Below are 20,040 nucleotides of genomic sequence, written 5' to 3' on the forward strand. Positions count from 1 at the left end.
CCCTAAGAGCCGGCTTTTTTAGTTGAACTTCGGGAGCTGGCTCGCATATCTGAAGAGCCGACTCTATTTTTTCAAATTTAGCCTATAGAAATTAAATATGTAATAAAAATTGAAATATTATAGTCAAAGTCATTTAAAGAGCCGTTTGTGAGCCAAAGAGCCGGCTCTTTTCAGTGAGCTGAGTCAAAAGAGCCGAATTCCCATCACTACTATGCGTGCTTTCGAACACCCGCCCAACTCTACCTCTGATTGGCTTACAATGAAATTTTACTCTACCTCAGCCAATCGTCAGCATTTATGCGCTTGTCTCGTGCTCTGCCCACTAACCAAGGAAGAACAGTAAAAAAAGTATTTGCCTCTCGCTCAGAGATCTAGTTGGTCTGATGAAAAAAAAAGAACAGCTTCATCATCAGTTATAGTAACACACCGCATTTTTTGGCAGTAACGGTAACAGCATTATTAAGATGAGAAGACTAATCAATTAGATTACTCGTTACTCGAAAAAGTAATGCCATTAGTAACGCCGTTATTTATAACGCCGTTATTCCCATCACTGCAAGGGACACACACAAACCAAATATTAAACTCAAGAAAATGTTAATTTCCCACTAAAATAAAGTAATAATAAATAATAAAATGAAAACAATTAAAAAGGAAATCACAATGTATTTGTATTCGTCAGTAATGTCAGTGTTTAAAGCAGAGTGCATGGTTGGAAGTGTAATACAATGTTGAGGCATAAAATGCAACAGAACAAGTCAAACAAAAAGTCCCAAAGCCAAAACAAAGTCCAAACCAAACAAAGACCAAAGTTCCGATATCCCCAAAGTTCCTCCTTTGCTCAAGTGGAGATCTCGTTTTAAAGGAGCATCTGAAGCACTGGTCACAAGTGTCTCCAATAGATTGACAATTTGTGGAAACAAGAACCAAGCTACAATATCAAAGACCAACAGCAGAGGTCGTCACACCCCTCCCCATAAGACAGGGACTTCCACAAAGTTCCCTGTAACAAAACACAAAACAGTCAAACAATAAGCGGTACCTGATTCAAGACCAAAGACAGCTCCTAAAAATTTCCAGAGGAACCACAAGTTAAATCCAAAATATTTTACAGGATCCAGAACACGTGACAGCACATCAGCTACCACATTTTCGGAAGCCCAGACAGAAGGACTACAAAAACAGAGACCACTGGACCAACCTCTGATTCGGACACTGCAAATAATTTAAAGGTTAATGGATTATAATCCATATACACATAACTGGTGCACTGGAATTTAAATGCATGGAAAAATGCTGCAATGCCCAAATAAGGGCTAAGTTGACCAAGCTGTGCATCAGACAAATGTTTCAACACCGAATAAAGGTGCTTTAAGGGAGTCTCCGAACTTTCACTAAAAATGACAAAATAGTCTAAATAGACAGCAAACCAATCTAAACCAACCAACAAACTAACCTTATTCAGCCAACCAACAAACTAACCTTATTCAGCCAACCAACCAAACTTCTGTGCAGAATTCTAAGAGTCTCCGAACTGTCACTAAAAATGACAAAATAGTCTAAATAGACAGCAAACCAATCTAAACCAACCAACAAACTAACCTTTTTCAGCCAACCAACAAACTAACCTTATTCAGCCAACCAACCAAACTTCTGTGCAGAATTCTAAGACTTATTTCCAATGTCCTCTCATGACAATAATTGCAAGTGTTACTTGGGTCAAATTTTCCCGTGAAAACACGGTTAAAGTTAGACGAAGGCTTGGACAGAGACACAGCAGACTGAATGTCACAAGCATGCCAATCAACAAATGCAGTTTTTTGTGTCAGTACAAAATCATCGGCCAACACAGCTGCTTCTTCTGGTGTTTTACCATCATGTTCATTGATATAGGTAGCGATACGACGTGGGACTGAATTTCTAAATTGTTCCAACACTATCAAGTGAATCAAATTCTCCAATGTGTTAATGTCTACTGCTGTACACCAACGATTAAAATGCTTTCTCAGCTCGCGCACAAATTCTAGGTGCGTTTGCAGCTCTTCTTTTTCCTACATTCGGAACCGCTGTTTGTATGCTTCGGGTACACAGTCATAGGTTTCTAAAACTGCGGATTTAACTTTTTGATAAACTTTACAATCATCGATTGACAGTGAACAAAAAGCTACTTGTGCTTTCCCCGTTAATACACACTGTAACAGTGCAACAAGATTATCATCTGACCAGTCTCTCAATTCTGCTATACGTTCAAATAGGTTAAAGAAAATATCAAGATCATTTTCATTGAATTTCAGTACAAGTTTTAGATATGACACGAGTGAAAAAAAACATACTTTGCTCCTGACCAGGACCAGATAGCTTACCTTCTTTCATAAGGTTAAGCTTGTGGAACTCCAAATCCAGTTTTGCTTTTCCAAGTCCATCTTACCTTGTTCAGCACACTGTTTTAATTTCTCAAGCTCCATCTGCAAAAGCAGCAGCTCTTTTTGCTGTTTAAAATACAGAGATTGCAAATTAGATGCACCTGGTACAGATTTTTCCATCTTGGCTTCTAACAAGTCTTTTTCAATCAACCCGGTCTTCAAAGTTACCTTAACATTTTCTTTGAGCCTTGTATCTTTAACCACAATTTCGTAATGTTCAGCGATGCTTAATAATTGCTCTTTAGTACACCAATCTAAAAATTCATGAGAAGGTGAACTAAAAAAACATCAATATCAGCCATGAGAAAGATCACCAGAAAACAATTAAGTCCACACAGTGCAATCAAACAATGAGAGCTTTCTCTTTACCTACCCATCCAATATTCTACCTAAATCAACCCTAGTCTACATGCGCTTACTCCAAATCCAATGGGATGGGAGGTAATGGGATGGGAGGTAATGGGAGGTACTTATGCACTGTAGCCTGCTGGGTGAAAAACGCAACTGGTCAGACCAGTGATGCTTTCAACACCATGGATGTGCTCCCGAGATAATGTCTACTACCCAATTTCAGTGCAACTCTACACAAAAACCCTGTCTCTCCCGGTGGAATGGCCGACTCTAGACCGGGGTCTACAGACAGTAGGACGGCCAGCCCATCACCACTGCACAATATGGCCGCCAGCCCAGCGCCACAGCACAAGGTGGTCGCCAAGCCCAGTGCCAAGGCGCACGATGGCCGCCAGCCCAGTTCCACTGTGCAAGATGGCCGCCAGTCCAGCGCCACAGCACAAGATGGCCGCAAGTCCAGTGCCACAGCACAAGGTGGCCGCCAGCCCAGCGCCACTGCACAAGATGGCCGCCAGCCCAGCACCACAGCACCAGGGGACCGCAAGACCAGAGCCACTGCCCAAGATGGCCGCCAGCCCAGTGCCACTGCACAAGATGGCCGCCGGCAAAGTGCCACTGCACCAGATGGCAGCCACAGGTGACTGTCCAGAGTCGAGTCAGGTCCCCACTGACCAGGTCCCTGCTGATTTGGGTGTCAGTCCCGTCTGCTTGGCTGTGGAGGGCTCCAGTTCCATCTGCGCCATCCCGGTGGGCTCAGGTTCCACCTGCTCCACCCTGGATTCCTGCACTTTCCGTTTCCTCCTGGCCTCTTTGTTTTGTTGTTGTTGTTGTCGTTATTGTTGTGCTTTTGTTTTTTTGTTGTTGTTTTGTCACTTCCTGTATCTGTTCCCCTCTATAGACCTGGCCCTCCATCCCTCCCCCTGGTCCTTCACCAGCACACCTCCCTCCTGGTCTCCTTGTTGTGTTGTTGTTATTGTTGTTTTTTCCACTTCCAGTCCCTGTTCCCTTCTATGGTCCTGGCCCTCCGTCCCTCCCCCTTATCCATCACCAGTCCACCTCCCTCCTGGTCTTTTTTGTTTTTTGGTTTGTTCTTGGGTTCGGTGGAACATCTGGTAGTATTATAGTTCTGGTAGCATCTGCTCCTTAGAGGGTGGTGATGTCACAGTGTCTGGTCTGTGTTTCCCTGGGTGTCCACTAGTGGTCTCACTTCCCCATAGTCACCCCACTGCAGGCACTACATTTCCCACAAGCCTTTGTCCCATTCAACACTGTTAATTGCACACCTGTTAATTGCACTCGGAGTTTGCGTCAGCTGCTGAAGATGTTGGCTGTGGGAAGAGTAGAAGGGTTAAGGCGGGCGTACACGGTGCGAATTCGGATGGTCGGAAGATCGTATGTCAACGCACACGGCACGAGTGAGTTTATCTGAAAATCGTACGGACGACATGATATACGACACGATTTTACAACCTGCGAATTCCAGAAGCAATCGCACGAAGTTGATAGACTCGTTCGACTTGAAGCAGCGCTGCACGCACAGAGGGATCACTGTATGACATTACCGCGAGAGCGATATGAGAGCACACATATCCAATGCATTCGAATCACTCTCGCGGTACTTTAATGTCATACAGGTGATCATTCTGTGCGTGCAGCGGTGTCTCAAGTGGAACGCGCCTAATATAACTGCTCTCCCTCTCTCATAACTGCAAATAAAATATTGATACGAGCCTTGACTGTTTCCTACACGTACAGGTTATTTTTCAGCAATAGGAAACCGGGACGTTTGGTTACCCTGTGTGTGTGTTCTTGTAGGCCTATATGGTTTATAAATATCTGAAATGGGTATTAAAATGTAAACATGGTTTATGAGGACAATTACTGTGCTCTCGTAAACCAAATGGCTTTAAAAAATACTATACGGTGTTTAATAGAAATTTTAAACATGCATTTTTCGTGATGGATAGAAGTAGTGTATGGGGATATACAGTATAGAATACCGTTACGTTTATGGAGAGGGCCTCTATGCGTGTGTGAGCGAGAGAGAACTAAAAAGGCATTGGAATACGTTAGAAACATCATACAGCGCTCGCTGTTCCTGTCAGACTTCAGCTGCCGTCTTCGTCTTTCTTCTTCTGTGGTTTTCCTAGTTCGTGATTGGTCAACTTCAGATAAATCAACAAATCGGCTCGTTCAACAGCACAAATGGCACGAATTCAAACCGATAGCTCACGAACTTTTTAGACATGTTTAAAAATGATCGGGAGGTCGGGAAGTGCTCGTAAGCCACTCTGCTCGGCTCGTAATTCATTGCAAATGATACGAGCCGCGACCGTACGAGAATACGCGATTTCCACACGATTGAAAAAAATCGCATGCGAACTCCTACGACAGAAAAATCGCACCGTGTACGCCCGCCTTTAGTAACATTTGATGGGGCAAGCTAAAAAATGAACGCGTAGCCTACTGTGTTGCCAGCTTAGCAATTGGTTACCTGATTTGACAGTTCCTTAAGCCTTGTCCGCATTAGTACATTCCTGTTGGAAAAGCATCTTTCCTTTCGTTATTAAACAGCCTCCAGAGCAGATACATTTGGAAAACTGTTTTCATGTTGTAGTATGGACTGTGGAAACAGAGGCTTTTGAAAACGATGAAGCATGTTTAGTCTTGTAAAACATTATACCAATAGACATGATTATAGCAGTAATGTTAATTGCAGTTATTTAGTATTCACTTCCAAGCAGTTTCTAAATATGTTACACGCTGCTAAATAATCTACTAAGGGAATCAGTCTCTTGAGACTGACTTCTGGTGTAAGAGGCCCCCGCAGGGGCGGTGAGCGTCTCAGCCCCACTACGCATATGGGTGAAAGATACTGAGATCGATGCTCGCTGGGGACCGCTGCGCCCAGAGGGCGCTGAGGCGAGACGGGCACTGTGTACTGCGGTGTGCACCGCTCTACCCCAGCAGAGGCTGCCCTCTGAAACCCTGTGCTTTTGCAGCAGGGTTTCTTGGCCGAGGACTTCTTAGCTTTTATGACTGCCCTAAGATCTTGTTTGGGCATAGAAGACCACGGCCGAGAGCGTGGAGGAGCACGTTTCCGATGCGGAGGAGCACGAGAGGCGACGCTCTGTTTCTGGGCCTCGTGATACAAGGAGCTAGGGTGTGGCTGGGGCATCTCCTGCCGCTTGTTTGCGGGCCACTTGAAACTTGTCGATGACAGAATTGACTGCGTCGCCAAACAGCCCAGTAGGCTGAAACCCTGTCCCGCTCTTTTATATCGCACAATCGCTCGGGCGGTCTCCTTGGTGGCGCGGAGGGAGAGATCAGCGGTCCTTCTTAACTCTGATATGTCATGTGACTTGATCTCCTCTCCCTCATCTAGCTCTTTAAGCAGGTCGGCTTTGTACACCTGTAACACCGCCATGGTGTGCAGACACGCACCAGCCTGACCTGCAGCCGCATACCCTTTGCCCACCAAAGCCGATGTTGTTCTGAGTGGCTTTGAGGGCAATGCTGGGGCCTTCAGAGACGATGCCGCGAGATAGCTCGCGAGCACCTGTTCCACCCGGGGCATTGCTATATAGCCGTGCTCTCCAATACCCACCACATTGCCATAATAGTCAGATGAGGGTATGTAGAGGCGGGCCGAGAATGGGCGTTTCCAAGACCTGGAGATCTCAACATGCAGGTCGGGAAAGAACGGAAGGCCCCGGCTGGGAGGTGGCTGACTCACGCGCAGGAAGCGTTCATCGAGCTTGCTTCGCTGCGGTTCAGTCATTTTTTCGGCAAGCCACCGTGCGAGTAACCACCTCCAAAAGCTCCTCATATTGCGGCGAATGGGGAGGTGAATCCCTGTCGACCAACTCCACATCGACCTCCTTGGAGGAAGAGAGGCAGAGCATCAATCCTTCTCCCTGGGTGGAAGGAACCGCAGAGCGTGCTTCCGACTACAGTGATTGGGCGGCGGATCTGGTGGAAGTGGAAGGAGATAGGGACTGGCCCGTCTCCATTCCCTCCACCAAATCCACTTGCGAACCCCACGAGTGCAGCCGCCGTTCTGCCTCGGCAGAAGCGGGACCAGCACCGCGGGGAACGCTGGCGAAGGCCCCCTCCTCGAAGAGGGCCCTCCGGGAACAAAGCAGCCGCAGCGACATTCGCTCACAATGCAGACAGTTGGCCCCCTTGAGAGCCGACTCAGCGTGCTTCACTCCCAGGCAAACCACGCATAAGCTGTGTGTATCCCCACCCATTATATATCGGGGCAGGGAGGAACACACAACCTATACCGTGATTTGGAATAGCCTTTGCTATGCTTTGATTTCGCCTTGCTCTTCGGCATGTCTAGGAACTCTGACTGGACAGACAACAGTAAATAAGACTCACAAGACAAACAAGTTACATTCACACACAGAGCGCTTGTTGAAAGACGCAAAGCTGACGCCAGCTGCACGGCACGTACTTTTATAGCTTCCTGGTCACATACGTCACCCCGCCTGTGACATCATGCTCTTCCATTGAAAGTGAAAGTGAAAGAAAGTGATGTGACATTCAGCCAACTATGGGGACCCATACTCAGAATTTGTGCTCTGCATTTAATCCATCCGAAGTGCACACACACAGAGCAGTTAACACACACACTGTGAACACACACCCGGAGCAGTGGGCAGCCATTTATGCTGCGGCACCCGGGGAGCAGTTGGGAGTTTGATGCCATGCTCAAGGGCACCTAAGTCATGGTATTGAAGGTCAGAGAGAACTGTACATGCACTCCCCCTGCCCACAATTCCTGCTGGCCCGGGACTCGAACTCACAACCTTTCAATTGGGAGTCTGACTCTCTAACCATTAGGCCACGACTTCCCCGGCCACGACTTCCCGGGGAAGTTTACACACTATATTTAGAGTCGCTCACACTAAGTGCGTTCCCCAAAGCATGTTTGACGCAGCTCGAGTTCCTGAAGAGGAACTATGGAGTCAAAATAATCCCATATATATATATATAAATAAATAAGTTTTGCAAATGAAAATTAAAGTATTGAGGAAATAATTTTGCTTTTTGCTAATACAAATGAAGAACTGCAAAAGATAATAAAGTATTGGGAGAAAAAAATGAAGTGTTGCAAACAAAAATAAAGAATTGCAAAACCTAAATAAAACAGCGCAAAAGCAATGATTTTGCAATACATATTTTCCATGGCCATATTTATCATTTAAATATATGACAAATGCACTAATGATGCTTTTAAATCTATGACTGATTTTACAGCAGTCTATGCTATGGTGTCAAAAAATAGGCAAACGACGGTAAGACTTCAGAATATGTCAAAATAATAAAGTTAAATTGTGTAGTTTGTTGCCCTCTAGCAGTTAAAAATAAATCTGCATTCAACTCAGTGAATAATATTGTTTAGTTTCCGCTTAGACTCTGTGCGGAAGCATGTGGTTTGTGGCAATGATGCGCATATGGAAATCTAAAGAGATGACATCTCAGCAGAAAATCTTACAAGTAATTGAAAAATTTTACATTTCTACAACAAATGTTTATGCACACGTGCCTAGAATGCTTATGCATAAATTGGGTCCTGCATATGTCTACAACACAATCACACTCACAATATGTGTTTACCATAAGGATAAACCAGAAATTGTATGAAGCACATTTTATGCAACTTTATATTGAGAACGTTTGTTTTATTATTTCATCCTCTTGCTAGAATTCCCAGTCAGAAAATCAAAATTCTGAAAATGTTTCTTCTGCATGTGTGCAACAACTTCCATTCCCAAATATGAATGGTGAATCTTATACCAGTGAAGAAGATGAAGTGAATTACTCCACTGTGTCTGCTGTTAAAGAACCCAAACATAAGCAGAAAAGTTAAAGCTCAAGCAGTTCAAGCTCTGATGACGAGGACAGAACTGAATATTCCACCATTAAAACATAAACACAAGAAGTTTCCAATTTAAATATTAAAACTATAAGTATTATATCCTTGATCTTTATTACAGTTATAATATTAGTATATATAATGTTGTTTCAACTACATTGTGTGAAATGCAAACACACACACACACATATATATATTATTTTTATTGTATTTTTTTTTTAATTATTATTATTATTTTTTCATTAAACATTTGTATTTGGGACTGCTGAACTGCAAAGCTTAGAACATTTAAATGCTTGCATAAAACTGTTAATAACTGTTCACAAATAAACTAATTTAATATGAACTTTAATTGAACACAAAAATATAATTGAATCATATAGTCATATACAAAAATAGCAGAAAAAAATTAACAGTCAGCATAATTTACAGATGTGACACTGGATCACAAAATCAGGCATAAGGGTGCCAATTTTTTTTTTTTTGAGATTTGTACATTATCTGAAAGTTAATTTACATTTACAATATCTTCATGGAACATGCTCTTTATTTCATATCCTAATGATTTTTGAAATGAAAGAAAAATCAATAATTTGGACTAATACAATGTATTGTTGGCTATTGCTACAATATTGCCGTGCAACTTAAGACTGCTTTTGTGACCCAGGATTACATACTGTATATAATTCAGAGAGATAAATTGAATTGTTTGCTCAACCAACCTACCTAAAGCATTTTATATTCCAAAGATGAATGCATATGTTATAAAAATATGTTACATATTGTGTTAGAACGCATAATATCCTGATGTTACATAATATGCATGACAAATGTTTTATTATTAATAAAGTCTGCCATTTTTTGTCTTCTTATAAACACTATAGTGAAACGCATTTTGGTTTGACGTGTAGCTTTTTCAGACATTTCCATAGATGTTGCCTACTTCCTCGTTGATGTAATCAGCTTCATAATCATAATCCTTATGGAATATTTATGAAATGAAAGTACAAAGCCAGACATCAGTAATTTTAGTAAGAATATGTTAAAGAATCTATTTCCAGAGTGTAACACAGTAATAGCAGAAATAAACAATATACTCACTGAGTGGGATTTTGGATCACTGAGGAGCATGAGGGGAACACATTTATGTTGTTATTTCGTTTAAATACCAGATATATTTTGTTAATTTAGAAAAATGTTAAAGACTGAAAATCCACTTATTAGAGACTTGTATGTGGTTCAAAGTTGCTGTACCTCTTTGGCGAGGGCATTCGAGGTTTGGAGAAAGGTTTTTTTCCTGACTCTGGACTTGCATCTTTTGACCTGGGAACATATGTTGTGTGTAAGAAAAAGAAGCTGATGCTGTAAGTTTTAATAATGCCTTTAACCTTTTGTTTCATTTCTACTTTATTTCCTGTGTGATTTAACCTCAAGTTTAATGTGTGTAATTCCTGACAGCTCCAACAGCTTTTAAATAACTTTTAAATTAAGTAACAGATCATTAAAGATCACATAAGCAAGCATCAAAGACAGCAAATGCATAAAAATATATTATAATTAGATAAGCATTGCTTGCTTTATGTCATCCAGTTAACATCTAGTACACAGCCACATACAGTATGGTAAGTGGTATGGCAACACCTACTTTGTTCTCAGAATATACAATTAGCATTTGTTGAAGTGTGAAGTTATAAATAGATAAGTTATATCAACGGAAATAGTTATGTAGAGTTTGTAGAATGGTAGAGTTACCTTTGTCTCTTCTTGAATATGACTACAACAAGGATACAAGCCAGAAGGAACACAAGTGACGGTGTTAAGATGTAAAGACCAGTAATCTTGAGTCCAATGAGCACTGGGTCTGCAACATGATGAAAGAGGAATAAAAAAAAACATATATATAATAATTTTTAGCACACAACTGAAACTATTATAATAACTGATCTAAAAGGCAAGGCAATGATGTAAGTATGAGCTAGAGGAAAAACAAAAACAAAGCACATTCTTCATTTTGAATTAGATTCACAAGATTTGGAGCACAAGATAATCAGTATGACACCATATAAATTATAATATATGAATGGGACAAAATGCTAATAAATTACTCACTTTCCACATTTAAGACAACAGATGCCGTAATGTCTCTTCCGGAAAATTTTGCTGTACATATCAGTTTCTTGCCATGGTCTTCTTTTGCACCCAGAAAGGTTATGCTAGAATAGCTGATCTGATCTAAAGTAGAAAGTGTTTTGTTCCACACAGTGACCTGCATGTTCTCATAGTTCCATGTGATGTTTGGATTCTCATTCACTCTAAAAATGGCTGGGTTAAAAATAACCCAATTGGCAACCCAGCACTGGGTAAATATTGGACAGAACACATGCTGGGTTAAAGTAACCCAGCATTAAAGTAAGTTGCATTTTTATGATTATGGGTTACTCTTGCTGGGTTATTCTCATAATTTCACTTTTGCTTAACAAAGCAATCATGGATTAATAAATAATGAAGAATACAGGTTATTTAGACTGTTAAAAAATATTTTTAATGCCATCTGACATTAAAAAATTTGTACCAATGACAAACAACATGGAATTTTCCCTTTTTTTGTTTCCAGCAAATGCAAAATAAATAAATAAAAATCACAGAAATACAGTTGCAATAAATAAGAAAATTATTTCTGAATGACCTGTGTCTAGCTGTTTAACTATTACATTTTGAGATGTTTAGCTATTTAAATACACAGTGTAATGACATTGACAATTAACATTCTTTAAATTTAAATGTAAAATCATTTAAAGATGTCCTTAAATTTATATCAAGTATATAAAGACTCCTACGTAGGGGGATGTGCACTGCTTAGGGTAGTTCAACATATAGTTCACCCAAAAATGAAAATTCTGTCATTTATTACTCAACTTCATGTCGTTACAAACCCGTAAGCCCTTCGTTCATCTTCAGAACACAAGTTAAGATATTTTCGATGATATTCGAGAGCTTTCAGACCAGGGTGAATAATTAGTGACAATTTTCATTTTTGGGTGAACTATTGTCAAACACTTAAGCTCTGAAGCAAAGATCTACACCTGAGAGCAGTGTACTCTGCTATAGAGCCTGTCAACGGAAGGACAATTTTCCAAAGGAATTGCTAATTATATTTTCAATTGCGTTTTCCACATGTGACAATCCAAACACAATTGCAAATCTTGAACAAAAACACTGTTTCAAAAACACTGAACAAAAATTATGGTTTCAGTTTTCATGAATGCACAGTGACTGCCAAATTTCAAATGGAAAAACAAAGTCAGTTTGTAGCTGTATTTTCCATGTATTATGACTAATAAGCCTGTCATATTGATCAAATACTGCATCATAGCAGCTTTACAGTATTAAATAGGAAAATAGTGTGTAATAATGCAAAGGGACAAAAGTAAACACTCAGTTTTCAGTTAAAGTCAGTTCATCATTGATTCAGTGATGTATCGTCCCTCTGTGCAATCAAGTGGATGATATCGCTTGATATTAATTGTCCCCAACTAAAGAAAAACAAGGAACCAAAACTCCATCGGTGACAGAATGGAGAAAAAACCTTGGGAGAAACCAGGCTCAGTTGGGGTCAGTTCTCCTCTGACCAGACGAAACCAGTAGTTCAATTCCAGACTGCAGCAAAGTCAGATTGTGCAGAAGAATCATCTGTTTCCTGTGGTCTTGTCCTGGTGCTCCTCTGAGACAAGGTCTTTACAGGGGATCTGTATCTGGGCTCTAGTTGTCCTGGTCTCCGCTGTCTTTCAGGGATGTAGAGGTCCTTTCTAGGTGCTGATCCACCATCTGATCTGGATGTGTACTGGATACGGGTGGCTACGGTGACCTTGGAATAAGAGAGAAACAGACTAATGTTAGCATAGATGCAACATAAGAACAAGTACATGAGGTTTTATGAATTACCATGTCTGTTTTTTCACTGTGTCGTACATGTTACCTGCCAAAACTCAAATGGAATCTTTAGCATCTGAATTTCCAATGCCTCACATTGAAAACTGTCAATTTTTGTCAGAGGTGGGACCATACTATGGAGAGTGTTTGTATTGGGAGGTGACGTCACTCAAAGACAACTGTGCAAAATGCTTTGAACAATGGAGGTTAAGGCACTACTAAAGGCAGCTGCCGCTCCGAGAGATGTGTGATAAAGAACAGACAGTGCAACCCGGATCTCCCTATATTCTTGGCATCTCACACAATAAATAATTCTGTCATTTTTACCCCAAATGCAGCTACTATCCCCTGCTAACCGTTAGAGCCACATGGTACTATTGGTCAATATTCACCATTAACCAAATGCTTTTCACCGGAGGAATAAAATATAGGGTAAGATGCAAATAGGTAAATCGGAGTAGAACTGCAATGTTGTTTTGCTGACGTGCATCAGAGTGCAAACAGTGAGAGATTTGGGGTAAAAACTACAGAATATCTCCCAATACAAACATGCCCCATAGTATAGTCCCACCCTTGACACAAATTGACAGCTTTCTGTGTAAGGCATCTGAAATACAAATGCTTTTCAATTGAGTTTGGACTGTTTCACAATGTATGCGTCCACATGTGGAAAAATACAATTAAATATACAATTTGCAATTCCTTTTGAAAATAGTGCAGAATATCCTTACCTGTCCATTGATTATGATCAATGCCTGAGAGATCTGCTGTCATTTTTAAATCGCCACAACAATTGGATGGGGTTTTGTGGACTCTGCTCGGTTAAGGAATTCCATGTTTGTTCCAACCTTTAAAATAAAGTTAAAAAAAAAGAAAAAATACAAATTGTTTTAATAACAGTGATTCAGTTCAATTAACTGTGTGAAGTTAATCATGAAATTGACCCATCATGATTATGAGTTAAATTCACCTATGAGTTGGTCTACAGAAGCAGAATATGATATAGTGATTGGCTGAAAGGTGTGCTTTCAAACTGTCTAATCAATGGGATGTTCCAGTTATTATAAATCACAGTTTTATGTTAATATGCTGGCTATATCAAACACACACAGTCACTGGCACAGATAAGGGAGATCACACTGCATGCGCGCACACAGACATTTCTATGACAAGTCACGCAGGTAAAACAGTCCATATATAAACACTTATAGATGTACCAAAGTGATAAGGACAAGTCAAAAACACGATCTGGAAAATTAATATATGATGTTTACGCTCATAAATTAGGTACATTCTGTCGCAGCTTTAACTATAGCACGAAATAAAAATATATGTGCGTTTAAGTTACGTGAGGGTTAACGTTAGTTGATTATCACAGACAAACAATTATGTAAAATGTATAATAAACACGAACTTACCGTTAGACGCCTCAAGTAGACTGCACTCGACGAGTTTTTCTCTCACAAATGTATCCATGCGCTTTTCTGACAGGAAAAAAACACATTTTGAATTATAATTTGTATGTAAAAAGACTTTATAAACCACAAAAGCACCAAATCACTTCACTAACGCGGCCAGGGTCACTCGCTGTGCGTGCGCGCACTTTGAAATGCCCTGAGACGTCGATTCTTTTCCGGGAATCACTTTGTTCGAGAATTACTGAACCGGTTTACTTGAACTGGATCGTCGGTTCTTTTAGACCTTTGGTCCGACTATATTGTACGTAATTTGTATGATTTAAATGTCGATATGGACAACTGCAGGCGTTTACATTAGAGCAGAAAGTCGTATTCACTTTTTGAACTCATTTGACTCACTTAAATATCAAATTCGCTTTTCAGTGTCAGAAACTACTTTTTCCTCTATTTTAACAGGTATTCGCATATTTCAGCCATCAGTCACTGTCTGAAACTTAATAAAACTTTATTAATCTGTCGTCTCAGATACTTTAACACGATTATGCGAGTCGCGTAACGTAGGTTGGCCGTTTGAGGTAAACAGTTCATCATTTAACGTAAATAATGTTGGCCTGTAGACGTTTAACAGTATTGTTGCTGCAAAAAAAAGTTATAATTCTGCCAATTTAAAATAATTATTATTGAAAACATTAAATAAACTTACCTTAAAACAGTTGAAAGCCGTGGCTTTGCCCCGTTGTTCTTCCAAAGTGACAGTTGGGGAGCGATTTAAACATCTTCAAGGCGCGTTAAATAACCCAGCGCTGGCCTGAAACAACCCAGCGACGCAACCCAGCAGGTTTAACCCAACACCTGGTAAATTGAAACTACCCAAAAGTGTTTAAAAAGAAATTAAATAACCCAACAAAATGACCCAACAGACTCAACCCAGCATTTTGGGTTAAAAAATAACCCAGCCGTTTTTAGAGTGTTCTGGCAGGAATGGTAGACGCTACAAGTGAAGTTCTTTGCGATGCCCTCGGTGACATCTGCCAGTTCAGGCTCAATCGATATGTTATGATGAACACCTGAAATTGAAATTAAATCTTGAAATAGGTCCAACTGTGGCATTTAAACTGAACTTACAGTTAATATTACACAAAGCAGTTCATGTTTGTGTTTACTCACATTTAGCACTTTTATCTTTTGTAGCTGTTACAATTTTTCCACCATAATGTGTTACTGAACACTGAATAATCAAATATACTGTCTTTATGACACCTGTGCGTGTCAGAGTGCTTTTCCACAGACCATCTTTAATATGCTCATTGTCTATTTGATCAGATCCTTCTATACCGTTCAGAGTGATGGTTGGTTTGCTGTATGGACATGTGTGGAGAGTTGAACATACTACTGTGATGGCGTCACCTGTCTTTTCACCTCCAAAAACTTTGATGCTAGGTTGCTGTGGACTTGCTACAAATAGCAGAAATGTCACAATTAGGCAATGCACTCTCACAACTATCATTAGATGAATTTACATACCTTTGACAAGGATTGTAGAAGTGACATCATAAAATTTGTAGGTCCTATACCCAATGTTTTCAGGGTCGATCCATGCATATAATTTTTCTTCATGGTGGGACCATTCCAGGTTTTTGATCAGCAGACTGCAATCCCTACTTGAGCTACTATATAAATCAGTTTTTCCTCTGAACATGTCGATGACACTGTCTGGATGCCGAGGATCGTAAACTAAAGGATAACCTCTAGAGACCCACTGATACCACACAACTCTATGTGGGTTTTTGGGTGGGTTTGATGTGTAGCTGAAAGAACATGGTATGACCAGACAGGAACCTTGGAGACCATGAATATCTTTCGGCATTCTCACTTCCCATCCCAAAGCATCATAGAGCAGAACAGCTGTGGGACAAAAGTTGGAGTCATTACATGTTCATTTAGGCTGGAAATTTAAGCATTTAATTTGTTTTCTGTTAGTTTAGCACAGTATAATACACTAAACTTTGTGTATTTCCTAAGTGTTAGTAGTAGATTCAGGTAATGCGACTGCTGTAAACATTTAGTTGAAAGCTGTTTGGCTGTTTTTATATGATTGTTAAATCTTGTCATTGCTGATTTGGTGTATAGTATTAGAAATGTATTAAATAAGTCATAAAATATAATGGCCATGAGTCAATCATATTTTTATACTGTGATTAGAAATAACGTTCTTTCCATATTGTCCAAGAAAAAAAAAAAAAGCACCATCTATATTCAGATGAAATTCAATGCGTGAGAGAGTTGTTCTTAGTCACAGTACTTGTCAATTATACAGCATTTGTTAGTCTGTCTAGTCTTCATTGGTAGGTGATCTGGATGTTGTAGTTTTTAGAGAGCCTCCATCTTGATCTGTAGTCATTTACCACCGCCAACTTGAGGCGATATAAAATTCCTACCCTTAACTTAACTCACCCTAGAAATGCCACACAGACAAACAATTTACACTGTAAAGGCTAATGTTTCCGCACAATAATGCGTTTCACTTTTTTTTTTTCAAAATGCTGATACATTTTTTTTGATGTTGTGAGTGTAAGGCACATAGTTGAATATTTTGACTGCTGTGAATAAAGTGTGTATAAAATTGTAGCCTATTAGTTTTTATATGATTTTGGTATTATCATCACTGAGCAGCCTAATGTGGAAATTTCTGTTAAATTATTATTAATAAACATATAAAAACATCTACTGTGACAGAACATGCCCAAAAAATGCCTAAAAGAGGACAACAGATAATATACCTTGGAAAAGTAAATGAAGTAGAAGTGGTGCTTTCATGTTCCTGGGTCAATACAGAAACAAATAAATAAAATTAATGTCAGTAATGGTTGAACTTCCAGCCTAACAGTTTATCACTTAAATTGTAGTTTTCACAATTATTTCTTTAATAATAATGATTTAATAATAATACATTATTTTTCATTCCTACCTTCCCAGTTGTCCTCTGTAGAAGGAAGGATAAGAACCTTTTACCAAGGAGAGCAAAATATGAGAAGTGAGAGAAAGGAGAAGAATATTTTTCAGAAAAGTGTCCTCCACACACAGCAAGATGAAAAATATTTCTTGATCTTGTTATAGCTCATCATATCAAGGCGCTTGTGCTGTGACACCACAATCAAAAATAGTATTTCCTGACATGAACGCCACAATTTGTGACTCTGACAATTGAGTTTACTAACATCATAATACACAAGTGGTTCATTTAAAAACAATATACAAAACGTCAAACTGAATTTAACGTATAAAACAGTTAGTAATTAAATCTGAACTTTTTATTGTGCCCAAATAGGATTAGACATTTTCTTTTCCTTTTTACAAAGATGATTATTTCTGATAACATTTGGTTTCATCACAGTCTGTTGAGTCACAAGCAATATACTTTCAAACGTTAATGACAAACAAATTTGCAGAAATATATACAACAGCACAATTTTACTTTTTGCTGCAGTACTACATATTCTACAGATTTGCTGGTTTCTGGGGGAAAATGCACTTATATTATGAATAAACTGTAGCTGACCTTTGACCTTTATTTTAAAAACAAGTTTGAACAGAATCATAGTCAATTAAAAATGTAATGGAAATTTTGGAAAGAAATCTGTGTTTTGGTGATCAGGGAAATGTGGTAAATGTGATTGACTGTTGTGTTTCTTCTCTGGCAAATTCAGTCAAAATTCTAAAGTCAGTGCAAGCAAGCAGTGCTGGTTGCTGTCTCTGAGTGCAGCGGAAGTTAACAGCTATGAAAAGATACTGGCATCAACACATACCACAGCATACTTTGGTCTATTAATGCCTGGAACAAATGCAGATTAGTTATGGGTGATATAAAGCATGTGATGCATATAGAAACAACTTTAATACAATCAATAAAGTCAATACATGTTACAAAAAAAAAAAAAGAAAAAAAAATGACTGACTATATTTCAGATTTTGCAATCTTCTGTATATTTATTTTGAACATTAAAACAAAAATCCTTGTTTGACTCATAAGAACTTTTCATACACATTGAGATAATCTAATTTGTACAGGCGTTTCTGGCATGGAAGTTAGGTGCGCTAACAAGGCTGCTAAAGACTGCAGCCTCGAGCCTTGGTCACTAGTGTGCTTCTTGAGATCAGGGAAGTGGGGTTTAACCGCACTGCTCTTAGTAGCTGGCCTCTGTTACACTAGAATGTGTGATGCTGTGAATTTTATTATGTTTTCTGTTCAACGTGCAAAGACAAATCTTAACCAATTCAGTTAATTCAACACAGATTGCTTTAAAGCAGCTTTACAGTGATTGTAAATCCACATTTCCATTTTACAAAAAAAAAGGGGTTTTTAATTATGACAAATGCTTTTAATGTCAAATGTAAATTAAATTAATGAATTCAAGGCTAGATAATTAAAATGCTTTACTGAGTAGTTTCCCTTTATAAACAAACTACGGCTCAATCCAATATGCAGCAGCTACAATTATTGAGACATTAGCTTGGTTCCGTTAACACTGCATTGGTTGCTTATTAAACATCTTATACATTTTAATATGTTGCTGATTACTTAAAGCCCTGAATGGATTAATGAAGATTTAATTAAATATTTAAATTTAGGTTTATAGACCCATCTCCTTAATCTTTATGTTCTCACACATACATGCTGGAAAACATTGATAAAGTCAATACATGCTACAGACAAATACGCTGCTGGACATATTTTGTTTTGTTCGTTATCATCAGACATTTTCATATAAATTGTACTTGTCCATGTTGTTGTAAACAGCCTCATAATAGTCACCCTTGATGTAAAAAGATTGTAATAATAATAAAAAAAAAACAGACAGAGGTCAGTCAACAACTTATTTCAGAACTTGCTATATTTTCCACATTGTAATAAAGTGATTGTAAAAATAAATAATATGGTGAAAAAAGAAATCTGCATTATTCAACATATTGTACATTACTTTAGTTTCTCTATAGCCAGTCTACATAAGATGTGTAGTTGCCTTTCGAACGGTCTCTCCCGTTGCATGGAACACATTTGGGAAAACTCGAGTTTTACTATGTACTGAAGATTGTTTTGTTCACGTTTGTGCAGCTGCAAAAACCAATGGTGTTTTAGCCAGCCAGAAAGGGCAGAGCTGAACACTATATAAGTCAGCTCGGAGCACCATTCATCAGATCATTCTCCTTCAGTAACAAGGATCATCTATTCGCTGAATCTGCAATCAAGAAGCCAAAGAAGGAAGAAGCTCAACCTGCAGCTCACCGCCATAAAAGGGACGTTGCACAGCACCCCTCATTTAGCAGTTAGATATTTTTAGGCAGATAAAAGAGAATGCTATCCCCAATAATTATTATCATTGACAGCTTCGAACTAGACACATCTGGACCACGCCCACTCTGTCGCTCATTTGAAGACTGCTTTTAGTTTTACATTCCTTTTGGATTTGGCATTAAATTGTGCATATATTATGGGTTTTTCCCAAAATGTATGTTATTATGCTTAAAAATATATATTATCTAGGCTATTGTTACACCATCTAACATTTAAAGTGTTTTTGCAGTCATCAGTGTGCACTATTTGCTTGTTTTATTTATTAATTATTTAATTACATAATTAATTACCTAATTCATTAATTTATTCATTCATTAGAATGAAGCTTCAGGATGGAATAACTGAGCGTTTATGCTCTTGGTTTTTTTAGACAGTCCCTATCCTGCATCATCACTGTTTATCTGTTTATCTTTATACCACAAATATAATCCAAAATGCATAGATTCTGTATATTTCCACCAGAGGATTTGTTACTGCCTGCACCTGAACGAAACCTGCTGATCACGTTATAGAGGTTGATAAATGCTATGCAGATATGCAGTTCCAACTCCGTCAGAAAATAAAGGCATGGCTGAGTAGTGATAGCGAGATCTCGCGATATCTTGGTGGTCTACTGCGCTCAGCCAGTCTTTATGGAAATCGAAACCGAAACCAAAACTGATTTTATCGTAACCAAAA

The 20,040-nt window shown here is 39.1% G+C and overlaps 2 protein-coding genes across 4 annotated transcripts in view; both read right to left on the reverse strand.

The window, feature by feature from the left end:
- Positions 1 to 9,176: 9,176 nt before the first annotated feature.
- Positions 9,177 to 20,040, reverse strand: part of LOC127972872 (sialoadhesin-like) — a 56,399-nt gene continuing 45,535 nt past the window's right edge. Inside the window, exons 7-9 of one of the 3 annotated variants that reach the window (XM_052576764.1) lie at positions 9,916 to 9,984; positions 9,763 to 9,781; positions 9,177 to 9,640 (exon numbers count right to left, since the gene is read on the reverse strand). In XM_052576764.1, the coding sequence (XP_052432724.1) occupies positions 9,578 to 9,640; positions 9,763 to 9,781; positions 9,916 to 9,984 (151 nt within the window). In that variant the 3' untranslated portion in view covers positions 9,177 to 9,577. The remainder of the gene's footprint in view (positions 9,641 to 9,762; positions 9,782 to 9,915; positions 9,985 to 20,040) is intronic. The other 2 variants (XM_052576763.1, XM_052576762.1) reach the window with 2 other exon arrangements.
- LOC127972873 (sialoadhesin-like) lies at positions 14,559 to 20,037 on the reverse strand. Its single transcript, XM_052576765.1, has 5 exons — positions 16,978 to 20,037; positions 16,790 to 16,830; positions 15,534 to 15,914; positions 15,177 to 15,464; positions 14,559 to 15,076 (listed from the first exon to the last, which is right to left on the reverse strand). Exons 2-5 carry the CDS (start codon positions 16,824 to 16,826, stop codon positions 14,901 to 14,903), a joined length of 882 nt encoding a protein of 293 aa, XP_052432725.1. The 5' UTR covers positions 16,827 to 16,830; positions 16,978 to 20,037; the 3' UTR covers positions 14,559 to 14,900.

This window comes from Carassius gibelio, chromosome B15 (genome assembly GCF_023724105.1).
Source record: "Carassius gibelio isolate Cgi1373 ecotype wild population from Czech Republic chromosome B15, carGib1.2-hapl.c, whole genome shotgun sequence".
NCBI classification, from domain to species: Eukaryota; Metazoa; Chordata; class Actinopteri; order Cypriniformes; family Cyprinidae; genus Carassius; species Carassius gibelio.

Coding starts and splice junctions, on each gene's coding strand:
- LOC127972873 (XM_052576765.1), bottom strand. CDS start 16,826: ATGAAAGCACCACTTCTACTTCATTTACTTTTCCAAG. Junction 15,915..16,789: donor ACTTCATTTACTTTTCCAAG/GTATATTATCTG, acceptor TTTGTCCCACAG/CTGTTCTGCTCTATGATGCT. Junction 15,465..15,533: donor TTCTACAATCCTTGTCAAAG/GTATGTAAATTC, acceptor TGCTATTTGTAG/CAAGTCCACAGCAACCTAGC.